This window comes from Crocodylus siamensis, chromosome 5 (genome assembly GCF_052110815.1).
Source record: "Crocodylus siamensis isolate JL-2025a chromosome 5, ASM5211081v1, whole genome shotgun sequence".
In the NCBI taxonomy this organism is placed as follows: domain Eukaryota; kingdom Metazoa; phylum Chordata; order Crocodylia; family Crocodylidae; genus Crocodylus; species Crocodylus siamensis.
In genome coordinates this window covers 179,469,014-179,494,192 of record NC_143399.1, presented here as the reverse complement: position 1 = coordinate 179,494,192, position 25,179 = coordinate 179,469,014, and the positions used below count along the sequence as shown (strand labels likewise).

At 37.6% G+C, this 25,179-nt stretch overlaps 1 protein-coding gene across 7 annotated transcripts in view; it reads right to left on the bottom strand.

Moving 5' to 3' along the window:
- Positions 1 to 25,179, bottom strand: part of MLLT10 (MLLT10 histone lysine methyltransferase DOT1L cofactor) — a 260,813-nt gene that overhangs the window by 22,787 nt on the left and 212,847 nt on the right. For all 7 annotated transcript variants that reach the window (XM_090047298.1, XM_090047304.1, XM_090047299.1 and 4 more), the window contains 3 exons: positions 24,028 to 24,206; positions 5,296 to 5,413; positions 3,899 to 3,968 (listed from right to left, as the gene is read on the bottom strand). In XM_090047298.1, the coding sequence (XP_089903424.1) occupies positions 3,899 to 3,968; positions 5,296 to 5,413; positions 24,028 to 24,206 (367 nt within the window). The remainder of the gene's footprint in view (positions 1 to 3,898; positions 3,969 to 5,295; positions 5,414 to 24,027; positions 24,207 to 25,179) is intronic.

Sequence of the window (25,179 nt, the reverse complement as noted above, 5' to 3'; positions counted from 1 at the left end):
GCTGGCCCCTAGCAACTACCACCCATGACTTTCTACACTGAGTTAAACATCAAAAATCACTGTTTTCTCATTACCCAGAATTTAACAAAAGACCAAAATACTTCAGCTTCAAAATTTGCTCAGGCAAGCTAATATAATAATTAGATGACAAAAAGTATTTCCTGCATTTGTATAGCACAAATTTCTAGAGCAAGAAATAGGAAAATAAAAGATCTAGACAAACCTGGAAAGTAAAATATGAACCCTTATTAAAATTACTGCAATAATGAAACCTGAAGTATATAGGTCCAACCTAATTCTGTTGTTTGATGAGCTCCAAAATCCATGTAAATATTTTTAAGTGACTGAGAAGTATTAATTCATTTAAACAAGACCACTAAAGTAGTACTCAAAAGTTCAAATTAATAAAATTCAGACCGTCTATCCAAACCTTACTTTGCCCCTTTGCCATATGCATTAATGCACTGCCTTTGAATGAACATATATTGCATGTTCCATAGGCTGTCTCATTCAAGGAAAACCCACCACTCTGCAAAGGGTTGTCATAGGGTCTATCTACCCCTTAAATGCTATTTCAAGGACTTCTTCCTCATCAGAAAAGGTAAATAAGTAATATTTAAACACAACAGTTCCTCAGAGTATCTTTTTAACTCCATAATTGAAGTGCATGGCTCTATGCTTCATTGAGACAGTCAGATCCAAGCCCACTGCAGTGAACTAGTATCCTTCTTTTTAGTTTAATAATCTATGGCTCAGGTCCTCACTTATTACTTATTTATATTGTGGCAGCAACAATGGGCCCCAATTGAGGATCAGGGCTCAACTGTTTTAGGCCCAATAAAAACAAACACGAAAAAGCTCTTAACTTCCAAATAAAGACAAAGGAAAACAGGTGAATAGAGACAGACACAAGAATCAGAGAGTCAACTGTGATTGGTGTAACAAGCAGTGGTCACTGTACATTAGATACCTAAACAACAGCACAGGTAATTTTTAAGGAAACATTCAAATGATAATCCAATAGTTTTGTAGATTTGTACAGGTTGCTCCTCCAAATGGACAACAAAAATTGGACATCACTCTTGGCAGTGCAGTAGTAAGAGATGACAGCTCAATAGCATGTATGAGACATAAGGAAGGTAGGCCAAAAACAGTCTCAAAAGTCACTATGAACTACAGTAGAGTCAATTATCTGGACTCCAATTACCCAAACACTGGATGTCCTCCCAGCTTGTCTGGTATCTGATACAAGTGAAAGCAGTGATGATTAACGATTAAGAGAAAAAAAATAATCAGCAAACTGAAAATGTGTATATATGAGATCTCTCTCTTATGTATATAAACGCTCATTTAATATGTGGTTCATTAACCAAAACAAAACAGGGTTTAGTCCCAAAATTACTTCAGTTCTGTGAGGACAGTATCTTAACAGTATCAGTTATCTGAAGTGATGGGAAGTGGCTACTTTGTATAGAATCCCCTACTTAAACAAACAAACAATACATTATGCTGCACTAATATTTTCTAGACAAGATGACAAGATTAGAAAGCTGGGTACTGTGCATCACTGAAAACAGCAGCCCTTGCCTCAGTCTATGAATACACAGTTGTATAACTTGCTTCTCATCCTCTTCCATACTTGCTTTCTAGTTCTTGTAGGGTCAGAGCGTCACTGTTTACTTTCTTAGCCTAACTCCATTTATACAGGAACATACAGAAATATTCAAAACTATTTCATACAGTTTTTAGTGTAAATCATTTTCTGGTTTTTAGATTAAAATGTGCTTTATCCTTGGAAAAAGTAGAGATTCCTTGGCAAAAGGAAATTCATTTATGTGCTATGCATACCAATATTTATCTTTATGATGTATGGTTATATATGTGTGTGCAAGTGTAAACAGATACATTTATTGAAGCATGGCATAAATACAATATGGCAGGAATCCTGAATGGCTACACAACTCTTAAGTGAGTTACACAGGTCACCATAAATAAGGTCCAAAAATATTTCTATACTACTCCATTTAAATAAAACACGTTTTAAGGGATGGATGGGGGTGCTATGGAGTTTCACATAATGCAGTTAAATGAACTTCTATATTGTCTTTTTAATGAACAGCAACTATACAGAGTTGCTCAGGATTTCAATGTTAAAAATAGTCCCAGGAGAGATGAATCAGCTGGTAGAAAATACATTAGATAGATAACAGTTATATAGCTCTTTATTTAGGCAGGTAAGTAGCTCAAATTGCTGGTTGCCAAATTTAATCAGTTGACAATTTTCCAAGTTGAATGTCTTTTTCAAGAGTTTTTTCTAGTTTAATATCACCCAAAAACCGCAAAACTTATTTTGCCTAGTTAAAATGTTTTGCCAACTCTTTCTTTGGAAAGCTCTAGTGCCACACTATGTGTTGAAGAAGGAACTTGAAATGCGGTTCATGGTGGTTACTGTATCAAGCATGTACCTCTTGCCATCCCTGTGAAATACCTGTGCAATTTAGCCAAATAAGTAGCCTCAGTAAAAAAAAAAAAAATCACAGTTCACACATGCTTAATGGAAATTTTGGATTTAAGCATATAAATACCCCAGAGTCTGTCTACACTGGGGCTAAACTTATATTGCAGTTCTGGATTACTGTGGGCCACGTAAAGTCCAGATGAAAACACATGAAAGAGAGGCAATATGAGATATAATTATAATCGCACAGTGTATACACATAATGGGGCTGAATTAAGGTACAGTTAGGTTCTGACATAGCCTAACTATTGATTATCCTGTAATCTTGATAATGCTCTTTTAACTTCGTTTTTTTGGATAGAAGCACATATAAACTAATAATCTAATTACCTAGTTTTCAGAAGTGAAAATGAATATGGTTTCCATTTATTTCTCTGGGAATTGTGTGTGTAAGCACCCTTAAAATCATTTCATAATGTTAATCACATTTGCTTCACAGATTACCTGTGTACGCAAGGAAATGTAACAGCGCCCAACAGTACAGAAATGGACATGACTAATTACCTGATTAAGTTTTATTTACTATAACTTTCTACAACAGTTCCTTAGACTGTAACAGCAGAATAGAGTTACAATTTTCTAGTATTATAACAACTCAAGAGCTGTATTCTGCAATCTTGAGCAAAATTCCCAGTGATGTCAGTCCCCAAGTAAGGAGCACAACAGCATCTTTAAGATAAGATAACTCATATAGAAATGTATCCAAAACAAGTATATTTAAACTTTTAAAAAACCAACACCACACAATGTTCCATCTCAATTAAAATACTTTAAAAATTCCACTATTACAAAAAATGTTCAAATACTATTATTTAAAAACATGTTAATAGCAAGACTTATAACTATGATATGGACACACAATTCTAGCCAGAGAATTTTGGTATCAAATTTCAATACAGCAATCACATTCACAAGAAAATAAAATAAGGTTATTGGAAACAAATTTGATGCAGTTTTCCTTTTATGTAAAAATATGTGCTCCTAAATCTAATTTGGCTTTTATTTTCCTTTAAAGTCAAATTACCATAATTTTGTAATCTGTAGTTCTATAGGAATTTTTGTGAGGGGGAAGAGAGAGGGGAGGGTATAATATGAATTATACTAGCAAAAACAGGTATACAGAAAATCTAATATATCATAAGAATAAAAATAAACAGGTCACTTTCAAGTTTCCTCCTAAAGCCATTCTTTCAATGTGCACACCAATTCATTACTATTTCAGTAAATATAAGGAGAGTTTTTAACTGCTTGGATGCACAAATTATCTACATAATTCTTTAGAGTCTTAACAAACATATGCACTACTGATAAAAGATAAAGAAGTTTCCAAATCTTAAAACGGTTCCTTTGCTTGCACTCTGCAATGTAAATAATGCTTACCGTGGTGAGAGACTTCCTCTGGGTGAACCTCCCCTGCCAAGGCTGCGGCTATTATCTCCAAGATCTTGATCTGCAGTGTAAATATTTCACAGCTGATAAAAGGACTCTTATTAGATAAGAGTTTTAAAAGCTGCTGTAGATATTATAAAATATATTAAACTTTAACCACTACCTGCAGTTACTACTGAAGGCTGAACATGTAGCTAGTTTAAAATTGCTGAACTGTAGCATGTAAGGTGTTGTCCTTACACATTTCTGTGGGTGTTGCAGGCCATGGATTATGTTCAGTTCTTTTATTCTTTTCAGTTTTACAGCACAGAAGCGTGGTTTGCATTTGCAGCACCCTCCCCTCAGCCACTTTTAATTTCTACGGTGAAAGTAATGAATCACAGCTGTGGACGGCTAATCTGTATGCTTATCACAGCAAATCCTGATGCTTTGTATTTTTTTTAACACTTTGCATCCCAAGACAACTCATAAAATATACAATGTATTAACTTACCACCACAACTAACAGTTATACATTGTTCTAAAGATATACTGAAAATATATTATTAAACTGTTTACTTCATACATTGCTATTGTTTATAAAGAAAAGCACAGGAAAGATTCTTGCTAAAAGGTAGTATAAAAAACAAACAAAAAGCCCTCATTAAATATACAGAAACGTTTTGCTGGGAAGGACTGAAAAGGGTTATTTTCCCTATGGCCTCTCAATAAAATAACCCTATCTGCCCCCTTCAAGGTTGCCCTCCCCCTATTCTGAGTCAAGTCACCTCTGACCTCTTAGAGGGCAAAGACATGACTGATCCATTCTTGGTAAACTGCTAAACTCATTCCCTTCCCCCAAACGGGCATGACTACTAGGACATGTCAACAAATCCTTAAGGATGGAATGAAACAAAGCAAATCCAGTGCCTCATTAAAACTGCAGAAGAGACCAATGTTACAAAATGTCAATTGGTAAATATTCACAGGATTATTAAACACTGTAGAAGTTTTCTAACAGGATCTCTTTCATGCAAAGTTGTATGTAATACAATTTCATGAATTATGCAAATAAAGGTTTAAACTATTCACGACAAAACCCAAAGCTATGTTACTTTCATTGCAAAGAGCTGAGAACTGAACACATCAATCACAAAAGTCACAAGAGACATTGTTGCATTCCTGCCTGCTGATGGCTCTGCTTAAACATTTACATTTCAGACAGTAAAAAATGCATAGCTATTTTGCAGTACAACAAAGAATTTAATTTCCAACATGTAACAACTGTATACAGTGGCTTACTAACTAAATCCTGAAGCACGAATTCAGAAATAAAAACAGCAATCTTTTTTGAAAAATTTAAAGTCAGGAAAACAGGCAGAGGTTTAGAACAGTTCTAGTAAGCTTACCTGCTTGACTGTTTTCAGACTGAGCTATAAGTGCTGCCATTGATGAATTAGGATTCAGTCTATTGCCATACATGTGGGATGAAGGCAAACTGAGGGAAGATCCAGGTAGACTGTTTGCCTGTAAGACAATGATTAAACTAAAATCCTTAAAACAACATCTAGAAGAAAATCTCTTAAAATATTTGAAGGCAGGATTCCTAATGAGTTATGTATTTTTATATAAAAATAACTAACAATTAATTACTATTTTAAATTTCACTAGTAATTTTCAAATCAAATTGAGAAAAGGGTAACACAGCACCTCTGAACATATTGAAGTTTAAAATGTATGTTATAATTTTCTTTTATATTGTTAAGCAAAAAGACAGTATTTTAAAAAATGTACTGTACAAATATGTTAAAAATGTTTCACCGGAAACTTTAAAGTGATCAGCATATAGCAGGATGTACAGACTTGCTTACAATTCTGAAGTACGCAATCAATGCTAGGACTTAATAGCATGGCGACCATGTGGTTATCTTACTAATTATTTAATCTTATTAAACCATTTACAAAATAAGGGCAGGTAGACAACAGATGTCTCACAAATGCTTGGGTTCCTTACATCACAAGCCGGCTGTGGAGGTCAAAAGGTCCAACTTTCAGCTCTATAGTTTAAATACGCAGAGCCATATTTCCTTTGCTCTAGTCTGTCATTAGTAAAACCTGCACAGTATTTTGTTACTTCCTATTTTGATAGACTTGGAAGCCTGGTGTTTTTTTGTTTTGTTTTGTTTTATTTTAAAGAAAGCAAACAGCCATTACAAGTATGTTTTCTATACAATACAGGGCTCAACGAATCACAGCTTTGCCCTGACCCCATATAAGGAACTGTATTTTTGGCAGTAGGCCAGCTCTACTTACTGAAGAGCTCGTCCAAAGTTTGTGTTCATTCATGTTGCTAACCACAATTCTGAAGGTCTCTGCTGGGACTTGTGCCAAACAAGTGAAAATGAACCCTTAAACAGATGAAGCTAAGGAGGCTGGCCAAAATCTTGCATAATCCAATGCAATAAAAATACCTTCTTCCTTGGCTGCATATCTTTCTCCCTTTCGAAGAACAAATCTGCCTTAAGTACGGAATTTTGGAAACACTATCACACACACGAAGTGCTGCCACTGATGGAAGATTTTGCATTCGCCTTCCATTAAAACACTTTCAGAATGAAAAAAATAGATTTTATGTCTGTGCTCTTATGCTTACAGAAAAACAGTTAAACAACCTGTGAGATTATATACATAATACCCTTAATAGGAACATTTTAGAAACATGTCAGGGTTTCAGAAGAAAAAATGCTTATTTTTTTAAATAAAAAAAAAGGTGGACAGCAAAGAACTCAAGTTGCAGGACATTTTGACATGTATAACTGCACACAGGAGACAAGAGAAGCATACTGGTTATTACAAGAAAAATATTATAGACTACAAACTGTGTCTCTGGAAAAAATCATACGCTACCATTAAGTTTTGGCTTCTTGCCAACATATTAAATTTGATGAATGGACTTTTATAAATTCATACAACTGTTTTCAATGTGCTATATTTACTGTATACTGATGCAAAATCATGTTGAGTACTTGCATTCAATTTTTTCTATTGTTACATAAAATGTTAGAATGAGCACAGCTTAAATAAATAGGAAATTATATAAGAAAATGTTTTTTTTTCAATTATCATTTCAACAGATACAAGAACATACAGCCCTAAACACACACTTTCACTAGGAATGTAAAATCTGGCCCTTATTTCAGTATCTACACAATTACATTATATTTCTGTTGGAATGAATGTGAATAAGTCATATAGCCTTTAAAATACTGTAGGGTCTTTTCTTTTACCTGTTTATGCCAACACATCCCTGAAATGTAGCACATAAGTACAGTGACACTTACTGATGAAGGCAGGCAACACTGAACAGCTCCTGCTGTTTTCCTCAATAAACACCTATAGCATGACTCCAACTCAACTATTATTAGTTGCTAGTAACCTTTAAAATCTTTTTTCTCAAAGAAATAATAGTGAAAAATTTCTGTTTAAATCCTTCCACTAAGAAAACTTTAACAAACAGTAACTTAACTAAATACTGTATCTACCCCCCTATTTTAAAAAATAAGAAGAAGAAAGTAAAGCACCATTAACTTTAAATTTAATTGTAGTAGGTATAAATTATGTGAATGCATTTCTGCCCTTTAGTAAACACAATTGATGTTGTATTGGTTTTTAAGTTTAGGAAGTTTAAAGCACCACCTTTTTAAGACTGCAAGGCTGACATCTATAGCAGACTGAATTTATTTCCTCATACTGTTATACAATTTGCAGGGAGATTAATAAAAACCATGAAACTTTGTATGCCTAAGGTTACAATTAAGTGTATACTTTAGCGCAGAACTGCAATAACCAGCAAGGACAGTTTGTTTAGTTAACTGAAACAAGCACAGAGATTTTCGTAAGTAGATCTAGATGAATTTAGTTAAAATTATCTAAGTATCTTGAAAGGAGTAGCAAGACTCTCTTGAGGAACCATCAAAGCACAAAACAAAGACATCAAAGAAATTAATGTTTGCTAAGTGGGCTGACATACTAGATCAAAAGGGTTGGCATAATTTAAGCAATATTTAAAAATGTGAGGATTTTCACAAGTGGTGGTTCACTGCCTAAGTGTATACCCCTGTTTACATTTTAAATATTTAAGGCTTCCTGTGACGTAAGCTATAACTACAAAATTCCTAGTCACATCACATACCTAATTCAACCCTCTAAGGAAAAAAGTCACATTAACAAAATTGCTCAAGTAGCTGCAGGTAAATTTTAAAACTCAGAAGTGTACTCTTTCAATGAGGACAAAAAGTGGCATGAATATGGATTTGAAAAACATGACTATGTATATGACAACTACATCTGACAGGAAAGTAAGGAAGGTATTAGAGTACTGCATTATTTAAAGGTGAAACAGGAGCTTCATGTTTCACTCACAGTTGAAACAGGCTGTAGCAAGCATTTATTAAAAATGCGCAATCATCCTGTCAATACACATTAAGGTCACCAGATTGAAACTTGTTCTCAAATGCAGCATTTTTAAAGCTGTAGTATTCTGTATTTCAGCTAATCCTATTTAACAGCCTACATGCAACACAACTAAAATGTACTTGTACAAATTCTAATAAAAGAGTTAACTAAACATTTTATATTTATTTATTCATTCACTCATTTATTGTATATAAATACAGACATCTTCCTCAAAAAGGATTCCAACTGGAAAAATTAGGTCTAACTGGAAGTATGCAGTATTTGTTTTCATATAGGAAAATCAATAAAGCAACCAAGCTACACACAATAAAGCTGGCTATTTCACTATAATTCAAAAAACAACTGACTACTATAAAATGATGAATATTTTGATTGACCATCTAATGTATTTATCATACAATATAAAGGCTAACCATATATATCTTTTAGTTTTGTTGATAATTATTCGAGTAGAATAATTACATGTGAACAAAATATATACTTTGTGAAATGTTATAACATGTATATTGCTTCAGAATAATGTAAAAATTACTTTATTTTGCCTAAACAGAATTAACATTTGCAAAATTAACAAAAAATATTAACTGTCATGACTGGACTAAGTTGATATTCCAGGGAAAAAGTTTCTCTCTTTAAAATAAAGTTACAAACAGCTGCCAAAAAAGCCAAAGAGAATAGAGCAACAATATTTACATTAGAAGGGTTTAAAAAATGTGAGTACCCAAGAGAGTGCATATTCCCCTGATCCTTTCAAGTTTTATGCTATGAAATATTTTCTGATAACAGGCCCCATTTCTGTCTCAGCTCCACACCAGTAAGGTTTTAATACTCAGCGTGTGATGAGAGATGAAACCAAGTGTGAACAACTTTCAGGTCCCATGAGTAGGCTGACTGTTGAAGCTGTCAGGTTCAATTGCATCATTCGACATTATTCAATGCCCCAAACTGCTCCCTAATTGTTAGGGGCTTAACATATTCAAAACCATTGTTTAGGCTAATGCTGAAATGCCTACAGTTGAGTTTCCATAAAGAAAGGGGAGGGATTTAATTGTAGTTAAACCATTACTGAACTCTCCTTCATTCATGATAGGACAACATGGATGAGCTGAACAACCAGTACCAAGACTGCTTCTTAATCAGTTAATATCGAATCAATAAATCTCTTCCTTTTTGACTGAAAAAAAAAAAATCACTCCTAGTACTTTAGAACCAAAAATATTATGATGATTCTTTAAAATAAATGGAAGATTTCATTGCTTACTTGAGTCCAGAAAAATCTCAAATGTTATCTTCATTTAAAATAAAAATATATTCTTACTTCTGTTTTAAGTTGCCTGCACCCCTCAACTACATACAACAAACTGATATGGTTAAAGCTGTAATATTTAGCAATGCTATTAGTTTGCTCATATTTCAATGCAAGTTCTTTGACAGAAAGCACCAATAACCACAGAAAGTTCAACTCCTGTTGCTGTTTATATGAATTAAAAACAATTCAGGTGACCACACAACACTAATTTAGTAACAACATATTTCTATAAATAAGGTGCACCAAACTTGGTGTAGGGTTTTTAAAGCACATAACAATGAAAAACTGCAGATGTAATCTGTTTAAGCATTAAGCATGTTTTAAAAAAAGACAGGATATTATCAGATATTTTTCAAATAACTGATCAGTTTTGTAGAATGAAGATCTGTAATTAAGGAAGGAGAAGGCAGTCATCTTGGAAACTAACAATATAGTATAAATCAATGGCAAATGCTACTTATAAGAAATGCAATATTAATAGCTAAGTCAAAATTAAAATAAAAAGCTATATTGTAATGAAAATTAATTTAGTAATAAATAAGATCATAATGCAATAAAAATATCTATGAATGATGTACACAATCTGAACTCAAAAATACCAATCACTTTTTCTGTGAAGTGCAAACCTTCCTGTCTTTAATTATGCAAGAGTAAATATGAGAAATTTAGGAAAAAAAATAAAATTGTATCTGTGAAAATATCTATCCCTGTCATTTTACAAATTTCAGTTAAATAGCTGGAGCCAGATAATGGTTGGCTATCTTAAGGAGTGTAGAGGAAGGAAAAAATGCACAAAGACCCTCACCACCTCAACTCCCATGGAAGTACTATCTAAAGTTGTACAAGGAGTGGAAGACTTGTTGCAAAACATCATTCTCCCCTCCAAATACTGGCACCTCTGCTACATACACTGTTGTTAGACCATTTAAAGGGTGGTTAAAATGCTGCTGCAGCAGCACACACTGACAGGGAAAACCAGGAGAAGGTGGCTGAGCCAGCAGAATTCCTTCTTGGGCTCTAGCTGCATACAATTCCCCTTAACTCAAGACAGGAATATGCTGTTCAGGAACAATCTAAACTTTAGCTTCCTATGGAAAAATACACAAACTTTCTAGTACTTTCCTGATAGCCATGAAACAAGTGTAATCAAAAATCAAAATAAATGCTCAATAAAGATAAATGTTTCAGCATTTCTTTCCCATTGGCACCATATCAACATTTCAAGTATACACAGTAAGACAGGATATAAATAGGATCTCTCAACCTGCATCTCTGAATTATCCTTTCAAGAGAACCACCTATTTAAGCATCACCAATGCTTTCATCTGTCTTTGTCATTTCTTTTTATGTTAATGTCATTTTCATCATAAAAGTTAAAATAATCGAGCAGATAGATTCTTCAGTGAAAAGACTGCAGCACTACCAGTGACTGAAAGTCGGAACAGCATATTTTACTTCCTACAGTAAATCCCACTTTATCCACTATCAGCTTTATGGTACCAAAAACCAAACATCTACACCAAGGGCCTTTCAATTATTCCTTCTCTGGAAAGAATATTCTGAAAAAATGACCCCTTTAAACCAAATACTTCAAAATCCTGAAAGTTTTCTATCAATGAGAGAGCTATACTTTTATTAAACTGAACTATCCTTATGATTTTAAAAAACCCAAAAACCCTTTTCAGGAATTGTTTATAATAAAACAAATCTAAATAATACCATCAAAATATACCAGACAAATACAAATGGAAGAACCAAGGAAGAAGTCCAATGCTAACTTAAAAGTGAAAAAAGCAACTTCTCACCCAAGGAGGATAGTCTATTAATGAACAAATTGATATGTAAAAGCCATTAGATACTTTATTTATATACAAATTATAAAAAATCCCTTTATTATTATGGTTTTAAATAATTAAATTACTACATCAATTCTTTTGTTAACAGCACAGAAAAAGCAAGTAACTAAAGTAACCATAACTGTGATGAAGATGCCATCTATAAAAAGCATAATCAAATACTAGTTTTAGAGAAATCAATTGTTTTGATTAAATGCAAGCATAAATCCTTCAATTAAATGAAAAAAACCTACCCTTCAAACAAAAGCACTCAAATACTCTCTAAGAGAAGCAAGAATGAATGCAACTGGGAAACACAGTGGGATTTGAAAGGCAAAATGAAAAATTAATGGCACACCTACGGAAACTAATTTATACCTCTGCCCACTGTACAACAAGGGCACACCAAATCATTAAAAACCACAAGGGTAGAAGGTGTATCTTCCAATAAAGTGAAACAGCTATAATCTCAACCGTATTACTGGCTTACTGATCTTTTCTGTGTTAACTAAGCTGGATATTCTGTAAATTATTCACTAATTCAAATCTAATTATTTTACAAATTGGCAAATTAACTATAAAAGATGGAATGGAGGAATATCATAGGAGGGTGTAAACTCTTTAGAAGTATAACTTTCACAGTTCTTCAAAATGAGGGCTTAAAGGCACCAGATTCTGGGGTTTCACCATCTCCCTCACAAGGAAATAAAGCTAAACCTTCATTTGGTGTAATAATATAGATACCTTTATACTGTTTGTTTCTATATCCTTTACACCTGACCATATTCTTGGCTGTTGATCTGTATCTGCATTGTATAGTTGATGAATTTATTATCAAACATATGAGTCTGTCTTTCCTAAGTCCAAAAACCTATAGATCAAGAATTTCAAATTCATTCTTCATCCTGACTGGCAACAGACAGTTAATTTTGATGAAAATTAACTTATCAATATTATATTTTTACAGTATTTTATTTTCTTAATATGGACATTCTAAAATAAGAATTTAGAGCAGCAGTAATACTACAAATAATCACTAAAAAAATTCCAATTCCATAATGAATCTACAATTTCAAAATATTTGCTTTCATCTCATTGATAATGAGATGTTTATTAACAGACATCCAATTTTATATTCTAAATAAAACCTAATACTTTTATTCAAATGATGAAGCAAACATCTAAAATAAGAGTTAAAAGAATTATTGCTCTTTGAAGGATGATTTCAAAACACTACATTTTATATATGGCCTATACAGACTTTGCATCAACAATGAATTCTGCAGCTTGTAACAAAGGATTCACTATAGATAGTTGCAATCTTTTAAAAGTCATACCTACTCATTCAGTTTCACCTAAATATTTTTGTATCCTCTCACTGCATACATTCTAGAAAATTTCACATTTTTCACATTCACCACCATTATACTATTGTCTCAGGCAGCTAAATTGAAGTAGTGCTACACTCAGTTCAACGAAGAGGTCAATGTGCCTCAGTTGCCTGGAGACTGATGGTTGCTACAGCAGCACCAGATAAGCCAAGCTAAATAAGCTTCAGCTTGAAGGCAAAAAGCATTTACTGCTAGACAGAAGCATAGATGCAGTTGTCTCAGCATGCAAGAGTGTGCAAAATCATGCAACTGCTTTTCAATCTAGCTATATGTTCATATGTAGATATAAAGTCAATCTTACTGAAATAAAAAGAAAATATAAACTGTCAAGATTTTAATTGGACTGAATACTAGATTACTTGCAACTATGATTCCTTTGTTCTTCTAGCTGAGTCACATGTTACAAAGAATTTTCCCTCTGGCTGTAAATTCCTCCTCCTCACTACTCTCCCTCACACCCACCCCAAAATCCTCTGTCGTAATGAATGAGAAGAAATGAGATTTTTCCCTAAATTTGTCTGGGAATAACCAGCAACTAATTAAAAGAGCTTTTGAATAAGACACAAAAAGCTAAAACCTTATTAATATAACAGCTTCTTGGTATCATCAACTCATGGAAGCATCTTGAAGTTAATATATGATTAGATGAGATAAAAATATTTTTGGTTAGTTTGGGAGGGAAGTCATTATTTTGTACTTTCAGCTGCCTTAGAAAGCACAAATTCCCTTATTATGACAGCAGCGGGTACATCTGAATGCTTGTCTAAACCAGTCAATACCACTCCCTCATCAGCCAGAAGGGGTCACTATAGAACGAGATGAGACATTCCCTTTCCGGTTAAGTACCCTCATCCCCTAAAGGCCAAAAAACTGAGGACAGAGTTCAGGACCTGACATCTGATTCTCCCATATGGCAGTGTATTGACCTACCATTAGACATTCAGATCAACCAAAATATTAACACTTAATTCACAACAGGCACAGATTCTCCACAAGGGAGCCACCTGGCTCTTTGTACATTGTGTGCATCTTATTTTAGCCATTAAGTCTGAAGGCAAGCCAGGAAAAACTGCATTAATTGCACTAGAAATTTTGAATTAATAAAGCTATTTTGGAATTGAAACCCTTATTTTCATGTCAAGAGACAAGCTTTAGGATGTCAGCAAGCACTCTGAGTTCTCAATGCTAAAACAGCATAGAGGCCCATCCTGAGATAACTGGTTCTTAGTTCTTACTCTCCTAGTACATACTCATACCATTTTCCAAACTTAGGATCGTACCCCTGAAGAACAGGTAAAGAAATATCAGCTGCCTTCTTCAGAATAATTTCCCTCATTATTACCAGGCCTCAGAAGCTCTCTATTGTAATGGATGATATAGTGATGACTATAAGGATGCTATATTTAATTCTCAACTTTGGTTTGTACATGTGATGATTATCCTGAGTATAAGACGGGTAACCTAGTTCAATCACCATATAAAACCAGGGTAACAAACTCACCCTAGACTCAGGTTGGATCCAGATTGCAAGGCTTGTCCTGGTCCCCAGGTCCAGCAGCTATAATAGCAACAGTGGCAGTGGGCCAAGCAGCCACAGGTGACTGGGACTGTTAGAACAGCTCTCCCTTGCCCTCCCTGCCACCAATGACCATGTCCACCTGCAGCAGACCATGCCACTTAGCCAAGCCCCCAAACTCCAGTAGCCTGCTGGTAACTCAGCAGTTCATATGTTTGAAACCCTGATATAAATATACTCCATAGTTAAAGAGAACCAATATACTTAATCAAAAGCTCCTATGTTTTCAATTGCTTATAATAACGTTAAGCTAACTGGTCATACTACAACTTTCCATTCCTCCTATCTTTCCTAAAATATTCAACATTAGACGGTTACAACAAAAACTGTCCAGAGAAAATACATTGTTTTGTCCAAATTAAAAAATGTATGCAACTGCTGAGAAATTCTAGCATCTCCACGTTTTGGAGTAAAATCTTGAAATTTGGCAAGTAAAACAACTTTCTGGCAGAGATATATTGAGCCCATGAAAATCTGCTCATGTTTGGTCCTGGTAAGAGCCTACAAACATTTTAGACTGCACAGTTAAATTCTCTTTAAGATTATAAAGGCTGAGAAATTCCCTTCAGGGTTGAACTGGAACAAAGCAGAACTTTCTCTTATTGCTGCTCCCACAGCCAAGGGCTGCTGCAGTAACATTTAGAGGAACTAAAAGCAAACAACTTCCTCTTCTATGCCCTTCGTTCTCCTCCTGCTGGTGACAAGGTAGCAAGGAGTAAGAGCAAGTTGCCTGCCTGCAATCCAGACAGGTCAAGGAACATACTCATATGGTGGTGAAGAGTCTGCACTGTATTAAATGAGCACACTACACCCACAACCTGAAACTGACTCATGGATTTCTAAGTCTCAGCACTCACTGTCAGCAAGTATTTCCAAAATCTACAAGCAAAAACTGTGCCTCATTTCTTGTTAATGGCTGACTTCCACAGAAGAGGACAACCACATTGCTATCACCTAAAAGCTCAAAGGTTAAAATCAAGGCTCTTCACTCAAAGCTACTAACCTTACTGATGAACTGTACTTTACTCAATATGACTCCACTTTACTTTTTTTTTTTAAATTTGCTTTCTGAAAACCTACAGTTTCTTACAAATACTACACTGAAAGTGCTATGGTTGCAAAATTAGGTGTTATAATTAAGGTTGCCGGTGTTACCTTAATTTGGCATGTCTACGCATACCCATTATGACACACACTTTAATTACAAGATCCCATACTATTTCTCCCACTTTTTTTTCATTTGCTGTAAAGGTCAGAAAATGAGCTACATTAGGTGAATAAGGTGATTTTCTTATTCTACTTGAGATATCTAGAATTGGATTTGCAGAAGAACTGAGAACTCATAACTGCAACTGAAGTTAACAAGAGCTGAGTTCTGCATAAATAAAGTAGTAAAAAATGTTAAATTATTTTTTAAAAGGCCACACACTTAACTAGCCATTCAAATCAGCTGATTCCTGACATTAGTGAGTCTGTGCTTCAGTTCTCTGCATGCAAACAGAAAAAATATTAACTTAATTCCCAAGGAATTGTGATGCTAAGTTAATGTTTGAAGCACTAATGTCATGTAAGCTTGAGAAAACCCCACAAAGAAATTAATAATGATGCATTTAAAGCAGGCGTAAATGGTGTGCAGTTAGTAGTGAATTTCACTTTTGACAATTTTAACAGCTTAAAAAAATGATGCATAGGCTTCCCTGGCCCTTTCAATTATAGAAGGCACTTAGCCTACAGGTGGATGCCTCAGGAGTGATCCTGCGTGGCACATCCATCCCCTATATGGGTCCTTGCCAAGCAACAACTGCCAGAGTCCAGGGGGTAGGCAGGCAGAAGAGAGGTGCCGCCTGGGTGTGGCACAGCTGTCCCAACAGATGGGTGCTTTGGGGGACGGGAGGGCACCTGGCTCCACGCAGCCCACCCCTGTGACACCCAATAGCAGCCTAACCACCGTGTTTGCTCCAATTTAAGCCCTGATGACTCCATTGTGCATCTTTGCCCAGCTCTGTTCCCTCAGGTAACTGCTTGCTACTGTGCGGCAGGGAGGTGCTGCAGGCCAGATCCATGCAGCCTCCCGGGCAGCCACTCCCAGAGCCACTCCCCCAGTAGAGGGCAGCACTGAGATGGGAGGTAAATGTTAGACGGAATAAATATGATTACTATTTAACTGTTTAACCAATTTACCTTTTATATGGGTAAAAGGAAAACCTTCTTCACAGTCAGGGTGTCCAGACTGTGGAATAAACTCCCTCCAGAGGTGGTGCAATCACCTACCCTGGAAATCTTCAAGAGGAGACTGGACAGTCACCTCACTGGGGTCACCTGGCCCCAGTTGCCTTTCCTGCCTGGTTCAGGGGGGCTGGACCCGATGATCTTGCGAGGTCCCTTCCAGCCCCTTACAATCTATGAAACATCCTAAAATATTACTAAAGCTCTTTGACCGTATAACAATAATTACATTATAAACTTACCAATTCATCAATGCAATAATTTATCAATTCTTTATTATACACAATACATCATTTATTTTGTGTTATAACATTACGATGGAATGATTATGCTATTATAATATCTTATCATATTGTAATTAAATTGTTATAATGGAATTAAATCTGAAACCTTATTTTAACAACCAGGTACACTGACCTGAATAAAACAAAACTAGAATCTCTGCAAATCTAAAATGGATGATCATAAACATCAGATATAAACTACCAAGTATAAAGAATCATCTAAACTCAGATGAGGAACAAATATTCGGTCAATTAACATAGGTAAATCCTTTTAACACCAATGTCCAAATGCAAATCACTGTCAGCTAATTTCCTAAAAATTAACAATAATCATAAGAAAAATTCTCACCAAAAAGTTATAAGGAAAAAACTGTGCATTATAATGGAAAAAAGGAAAGATAGCAGTATGACATGTACTATATAGTAACTTGCAATCAGATGAAAACTAGACAGCAGTGACAAATAGACCCAGGGGATTAACCCGTAAAACACAGCATATACACGAATCTTAGGTGGTACAAACCCACCTCTGACATTGACCTCTCAGATATGTGTGTCTTTTTCTTATGTTTTGTCAGCAGCTGAATAACTTGTCGGGACAATAAAGACTCATTGAACTGTTAGGAGGCACAGAGGCCAATCCCATGGAAGACACTGGATAGCAACAAGCATAGAAAAAAGGTAAGAGTACAAGAATCCACAGACAAATAGCCTTATTTATTACAAAGTCCCTACCTTATCCAGTGTACATGTTGTGCACTGAATCAGGCAGGGGTTCTACAAAAAAATTAGTACGTGATCATGCAGTTAAATATTCCAAAGGGCACAAAATTAAAGCTGCAAACTCTAACTTAAATTTGGCATTTTCCAACTTGTGAGCACTTAATTCTGCATTCTTGATGATGTTCTAAATTAGCTTTTTACATGGACTTTCCAGATTCTTAAAAAAATAAGAGATTTTCTAGTGCATATGAGGATTGTGCATATAACTCATTAAGTCAATTTTGCAAAAAAAATGATTCAGCCACTTTCCCTGCAATGACACTCATATTCCTGTGGTACATGTATGGTCTGAGACTTCTCCTAGTTCCTTAAACCTAGTGTGCTTTCTTGCAAACTGGCAATGTGTCATGGCTTGAAGAGGTCAATACCTCATTTCACACAGACACCCTCACTATCTGCCCTGAAGCCAAAGATTCCCAGTAATCACTTCGTATCTGGCTTGGAACAAAACGGGACTTCAGTAATTGTACAGCACACATTTTTGGATGGCTTCATTTTTGCTGTGCTACAAACAGGAGCTACTTAGATGGTTACACACTGGTCATGTAAGCAACATGGCCAACCCAACAAAGCTGTAACAACTAGATCACTGCCGAACCTTTGGATTGGCTACTTAATCCCTGAGCCTTAATCCATCAGGGGTTGTCAAGTTCCCTCTTATCTCCAAAATTCTTGCCTGAACACATGAAAAGCAAAACTGTAACATGTCCTCCAGACCTGCCATAGCTGTGGTTGATTTCAGTACGTGGGAAACAATTTCCTAATGTTACCCTACATCCTACCATATATGTCCTTACCAGAGAAAGCAGATGTCAGCTTTCCATATAACTCTGTACAAACCTGTATGCAATTCAGCTGATCAATATTCATGGCTGTGACACTGAAATACTTAGGCTAAATTTTCAAAGTTAGCTTTCAATAGGGTGACCACATCATTTTTAAGGAAATCTAGGATACTGACCCTGCCCAATCCCTGCCCAGCCCATCCCCCACATCCAGCTGCTGCTCGGGAGGAGTCAGACGAGGCAGTACGGGCAGAGTGAAGCCAATTCAGGACTTTTGTTTCCATTTCCTAGCTTTGAGTGAATTACTCAGTGGCCTGGGTGGCAGTCAACTTCTTGTATGATATAAATCATGACATTAAAGTTTTTCTGTTAAACAAAGACAAAGTTCATTGGTCAGCAACTTTTTGGAACTGGAACAACCTGGTTTAGGACTAAGGCCAGCTGGTGCTCCCATCTGGCCGCTTCCACTTTCCCTTGCTACAATTCTCCCAGCCGCACTCCTCCCCCTCTCTGCCCAGCTGTGGTATAAGCACAGCTCTTAGGTACCAGGCCCTGGTGATGCCAAAGTCCCCCACCTCCATGCGCCGGATCCAGTGGCTTGTGATCCCTGATGTAGCCAATCAGGCATTACTGATGGGATGGCAAATGCATTCATGATGCATTCTTCTTACCTGCTTGCCAAAAAACATGCACATGGAATTACCAAATCATGCCGAGTACACAACTACAGAAACCCATAGCCACTGGCACTGGCCTTTGTAGTGTTGTAATGCCCAAAAAAGTGATACCAGGTTGAAAAATCTTTCCTGATATGCACACTGAAGTCTCCCAGGAAAATGATTCTGGCTAATTTGGGAGTTGCAGAGGTAATCTTGTCAAAATCCCACAGAATTAATCTACAATAAACAGCATGGATACACATATACTTATCAATGTAGCATGCCACCCTTAGATCAGAGTGAAACATATGCATGGCAACGATCACTGATGCCTTCTGAAAAGGTCAGACTGAATAGTGAATTTGGCTCTACAAAGGCACAATTCCTCTTCCACAACTGCTTTTGGTTTGCCAGGCTGGTCTCACTCAAAGCAACAATAACATTACAGTGATCTGATTCTTTAGAAACAAGCAACAGTTAGCTTCAGTTCTCTTTAACAATGTGCAGACATTCCATGAGATTACAAAAAGACTTCACAATTTTTAATATTTTCAGCCGCAAAAAGGGTGACTCACCAGATGCAGCTATCTGGTCAGCTCTTCTCCAAATCTGACCTGCCTGGAGGGCACTAAAAGGAGATTAAGCTCTCACCAACACAGTTTTTTGGGTCAATGAGGCATATAAACCCTTCCACCACTGAAAAGATTGATATTCTAAGGTAGGGCTGACCACCTTGGGGGTTGCCCCTGCAGCCACAGACTCTCTGGGACCCAATGTGCTATACCTAGGGGCAGGGGCAGGGGCAGGAAGCGGAGGAGAGCTCAAAGATCCCAGGAGCTGCTGTGAGAGTGGTAGGAAGAGTGGCAGCCAGACAGAAGTCTGCAGGCCAGGTGTTAGTTAGCCCTTTAGGGGCTGCAAGTCCAATGGCCCTGATCTAAGGAAAGACACAGACATCCACAGATTATTCTAATAAGGATTCCCAAATTCAGTTTTTGGGTTTGAAAGAGATATGAATTAGTGGTTAAAGTAAAAAACTATAGTAGCACTCTTGTGTACTCTTTCTTTTTTAAACACCGTTCAGTATTGACATAGTGAACATTTACTCACTGTTCTCAGAGTGCTATGTGAAGGAAAGACATGCAAAAAAATTATTTTCTATGGTTTTTAATCCTAAAGGCCATAAATTTCCTTCCCTTTTCCTCACCCCCAATGAAACCTACATTTTCCCTTCTTGAGTATCCTTGTTGTATAACTTCTAACTTATAACTATTGTTGTCAATATCTCCCCTTTTTCTTCATTTGTTAGTATGCTTATTTATTTATTTTACTTATCCTTTAACTCACTTCTTGCTTAAACAGGATGTCTGTTTTAATAAATTCTGTCATGCTGGCTGTTATATTTTGGGCCTCTCATGAAATAGATTTAAACAACTTCCAGCTATCATTTATATGTAGTCATGGGGGACCTGAACTTCCTGGATATCTGCTGGGAGGAGCAGTCAGCTAGGTCTGACCGCTCACATAGGTTCTTAGCCAGAGTGCAGGACCTCCATCTAACCCAGGAGGTGTACAGCCCCACCAGGGGGGATGCCTTGTTGGACCTGGTGCTGGCCACGGGTGATGACCTGGTGAGGGGGCTGCAGGTGCTCGACCACCTGGGCGACAGCGATCATCGCGTGCTGGAATTCACCATCCAGTGCAGGGTGGCAAGGGCATGCAGTAGGGCAGCAGCCTTAGACTTTAGAAGGGCAAACTTCAGCAAGCTAAGGAGGATAGTTGGGGATGCGCTGAGGTCCCAGAGGGGAGGGGAGCCAGATGTCCAAGGAGAGTGGCTGCTCATTAAGGGGGCGATCCTCCAAGCCCAAAGGAAGGTAATCCCAGCAAGGATCAAGGGGAGCAGGACGGCACACAAGCCTCCATGGCTCACCAAAGGCATCCGGGAATGTCTCCTTGCTAAAAAGGAGGCGTATACCCAATGGAAGGAAGGGGTCATCACCAGGGACGACTATTCAGCAGTCGCTTGGGGTTGTAGGGGGGCAGTTAGGAAAGCCAAGGCAAAGATGGAATTAGGACTGGCTTCTCAGATTAAGGACAATAAGAAGTCCTTTTTTAAATACATAGGGGGCAAAAAGAAGATCCCAGGTAACGCGGGGCCCTTGCAGGACGTGTTGGGAAATTTGGTCATCACACCAGATGACAAAGCTAACATGTTTAATGATTTCTTTGCCTCTGTCTTCCTAAGTAGGGCACAGAACAGCCACCTCCCTGCTGGGCTCCCCTCGGGCCCCAGGGGAGGCACACCTGGGCCAAAAGTTAGCGTGGAACTAGTTAGGGGGCTTCTGGAGGGGCTGGACATGTTTAAGTCAGCCGGCCCGGACGATCTCCATCCTAGAGTCCTTAAGGAATTGGCCGAGGTCATTGCAGGACCCCTGGCATGGCTCTACGAGCACTCGTGGTGCTCTGGTGTGGTCCCAGAGGACTGGAAGAGGGCCAACATGGTTCCCATCTTCAAAAAGGGGAGGAAGGAGGACCCAGGAAACTATAGGCCAGTCAGTCTTACCTCGAACCTAGGCAAGCTGTTTGAGAAAATTATGCTGGCACACATCCATGAGGGGCCAGCTGGGGACTGCATGCTTAGGGGCAACCAACACAGGTTCATCAGTGGCAGGTCCTGTCAGACCAACCTGGTGGCCTCCTATGATCAAATTATCAGATCATTAGATGCAGGGGTAGCAGTGGACATAGTCTTCCTGGACTTTCGGAAGGCATTCGACACTGTCTCTCACCCCATTCTCATTAAGAAACTGGGGGACTGTGGTGTCGACGCCCACACAGTCAATTGGGTCACCAACTGGCTGGTGGGCCGCACCCAGAGGGTGGTAGTGGATGGGTCCTTCTCAACCTGGAAGGACATGGGCAGTGGGGTTTCGCAGGGCTCGGTCCTCGGGCCTGCACTGTTCAACATCTTCATCAGTGATTTGGATGAGGGGGTAAAAAGCACCCTGTTCAAATTTGCTGATGACACTAAGATGTGTGGGGATGTGGGCACACTAGAAGAAAGCATCAGGCTTCAATCAGACCTAGACAGGATACAAGGGTGGGCAGATGTGAATAGGATGGGATTCAACACAGACAAGTGCAAAATGATGCACCTGGGCAGGAACAACCAGCACCATACCTACAGGTTGGGGAACTCCCCTCTTGTCAGCACAGAGGCGGAAAAGAATCTAGGAGTCATAATTGACTCCAAGATGAACATGGGCCGGCAGTGTGGGGATGCAGTCAGGAAGGCCAACTGTACCCTGTCATGCATCCACAGATGCATCTCAAGCAGGTCCAAAGAGGTGATCCTCCCCCACTATGCAGCACTGGTCAGGCCGCAACTGGAGTACTGCACCCAGTTCTGGGCGCCGCACTTCAAGAGGGATGTGGACAGCATGGAGAGGGTTCAGAGGAGGGCCACTCGCATGATCAAGGGACAGCAGGGCAGGCCCTATGAGGAGAGGCTACGGGACCTGAACCTGTTCAGACTCCAAAAGAGAAGGCTGAGGGGGGATCTTGTGGCCTGTTATAAACTAGGCAGGGGGGATCAGCGGGCACTGGGGGAGTCACTGTTCCCCCGTGCACTGCCAGGAGTGACCAGGAATAACGGTCACAAGCTGGCAGAGGGCAGGTTCAGGCTGGATATCAGGAAGCACTACTTCACGGTCAGGGCAGCTAGGATCTGGATCCAACTTCCAAGAGAGGTAGTCCTGGCTCCTAGCCTGGGGTTTTTAAGAGGAGGTTGGATGAACATCTTGCTGGGGTCATTTGACGCCAGTATTATTTCCTGCCATGGTGGGGGTCAGACTAGATGATCTACTCAGGTCCCTTCCGACCCTAGAAACTATGAAACTATATTTAATTATTTCCCCTCACTCAGTTCTGCTCAAAATTGTTTTAGCTTTGGGAAACTATTGCTCTTAATACACATTATGCACAGAGATAGCAGTCTTGGTCTAACACTTCCCATTATGAGATACTGTTTTCAATTTCTTATAGCTTTGCCAGGCTAACAACATAGGCTGGAATTTTCCATTTAGGTATCTAACTTCAACCAAAAAAGGTTCAACCATTTCTGAGAATTATGCTAGAGAATAACAGCTTTTTACTCAAGGCTAACAGGCTACTTACCTGCCATCCAGCAACAAAGTAGAGTAATAGTAGCTACGGCAGCAACTATGCCAGGAGAACTGGTCCTCTGTCTTTTCCAGATACCAATGTAATTTTCATCAGTGTATAAAACCAGCACAAGTTATATAGTGCTAATAGACTTTGTGTCTAGACCCAAGCAACCCTGCCTGGGTACAGGAACAATGAAAAGATAATCTCGATAACATCTAAGATTGGTGCTGGTAAACATTCTGGAAATGATAAAAGTTATGGTAAACACATTTATACTGGCTGATCTGGGAACACTAGAATACCTGAATCATTAAAAAAATCATAGATTATCATATCATCAAATGAAGGTTCATACAAACAATTTAAGTCACAATTCTATAGACAATAGTAACTATGAAAGGATTATGCATCAGGATTGATGAACAATGTTGCCAAGACTATGTTGTGGTTAAGAGGGCCAACAAGATCACTGGATGTACAGAGAGGACTACTCAGTAAGGGCAAGGAGATGGCATTACTTCCGTCTACCATGTTGGTGAGACATTTCCTGAAATAGGAATACCTTGTTTTGGAGCAACCATTTCTATTATTCCCCATCTCTCTGAAAATAAAAGGTTAAAAAGAATATTGTTATTCATCTTGCAATGCTTTACCTGAGTTGCAGCAACAACAGTAGTTACAGAAGGTGTGGCTGAAGGTGATAAAGCTCCCACTTGCTGCAAGTGACTGGAAGCCTGCTGAGGTAAATGAGAACTGGAAACTGGAGTGCTAGATCCTGAGCCAGATACTGCATTTGGAAATGATACTGCTACATCATTGCTGCTATAAATACCTGAAAAAAATACAATAACATTTATATGAATTAACTTCTGTTCATGAGCAACAATATCAATTTTCTATAGAAAATGAAAGTGGAAAGTTAATAAAAGGCTCAAGTCAAGACTATTTAAATAAGACTACAGTGGTTGCCAAATTTTTAGACTCAAGGCACCCCTCAAAAAATACCAGGTGTTAGCTTCTACTCACTCTTTGCCCACAGAAAACTTATAAATTCTTTTGTTGCAATAGAAAGAGAACAACAGACCCAAAGTTTTTGATACTAAGGATTCCTATTTGAAATCTTTGGGTTTACTTTGTGAATCATGCAGAAGTGTTTGCACACATAATGGTGCTAATATTGTACAGTACTCTGCAGTACCCTTACAAGGATCTCATGGAAGAGCAGGGTGCGGTGGCACCCTGGATGAGAATCACTGCTCTAAATTCTACATGATTTCACTGATTCAGTTATAAATATGTACACGATAAATCAAACTATATTTATGCACAGTACAAAATGGTCCAAGTATAACAGTACAATTTACTGATAAAATGTTTGCCTTCTACTGAATCCGCAATCTGTTTAGTACTTCAGTAAGCTACAGTAAAAATTTAAATTTGTTTTAAAGGAGCGCAACAAACTGAAAGAATTAAAAATAATTTTCATCCTTGTATTATAATTTTCTCTTTTTTTAATGGTAAGTGAATTCTTGAAGTTAAAAGGAATTTCCTATGCATTTTTTAAATAGAATTAACAGCAATTCTGAGAACAAAGTGGTCAGATTTGCTAAGAGAAGTAAATGGTTGACAGAATGGTAAATGGTTGATAGAACTGATAAAATGAATAAAGAAAGAATAAAAAATGAATAAAGAAAGAATCAAGGGGAGAATATTTAACTTCTGGGATTTTTAAATATGGTACAATATATCATATTCTGTCAAGGCCTGAAGCTGTGAAGAACCCAAAGGTTGTGCAAGAGACTGAC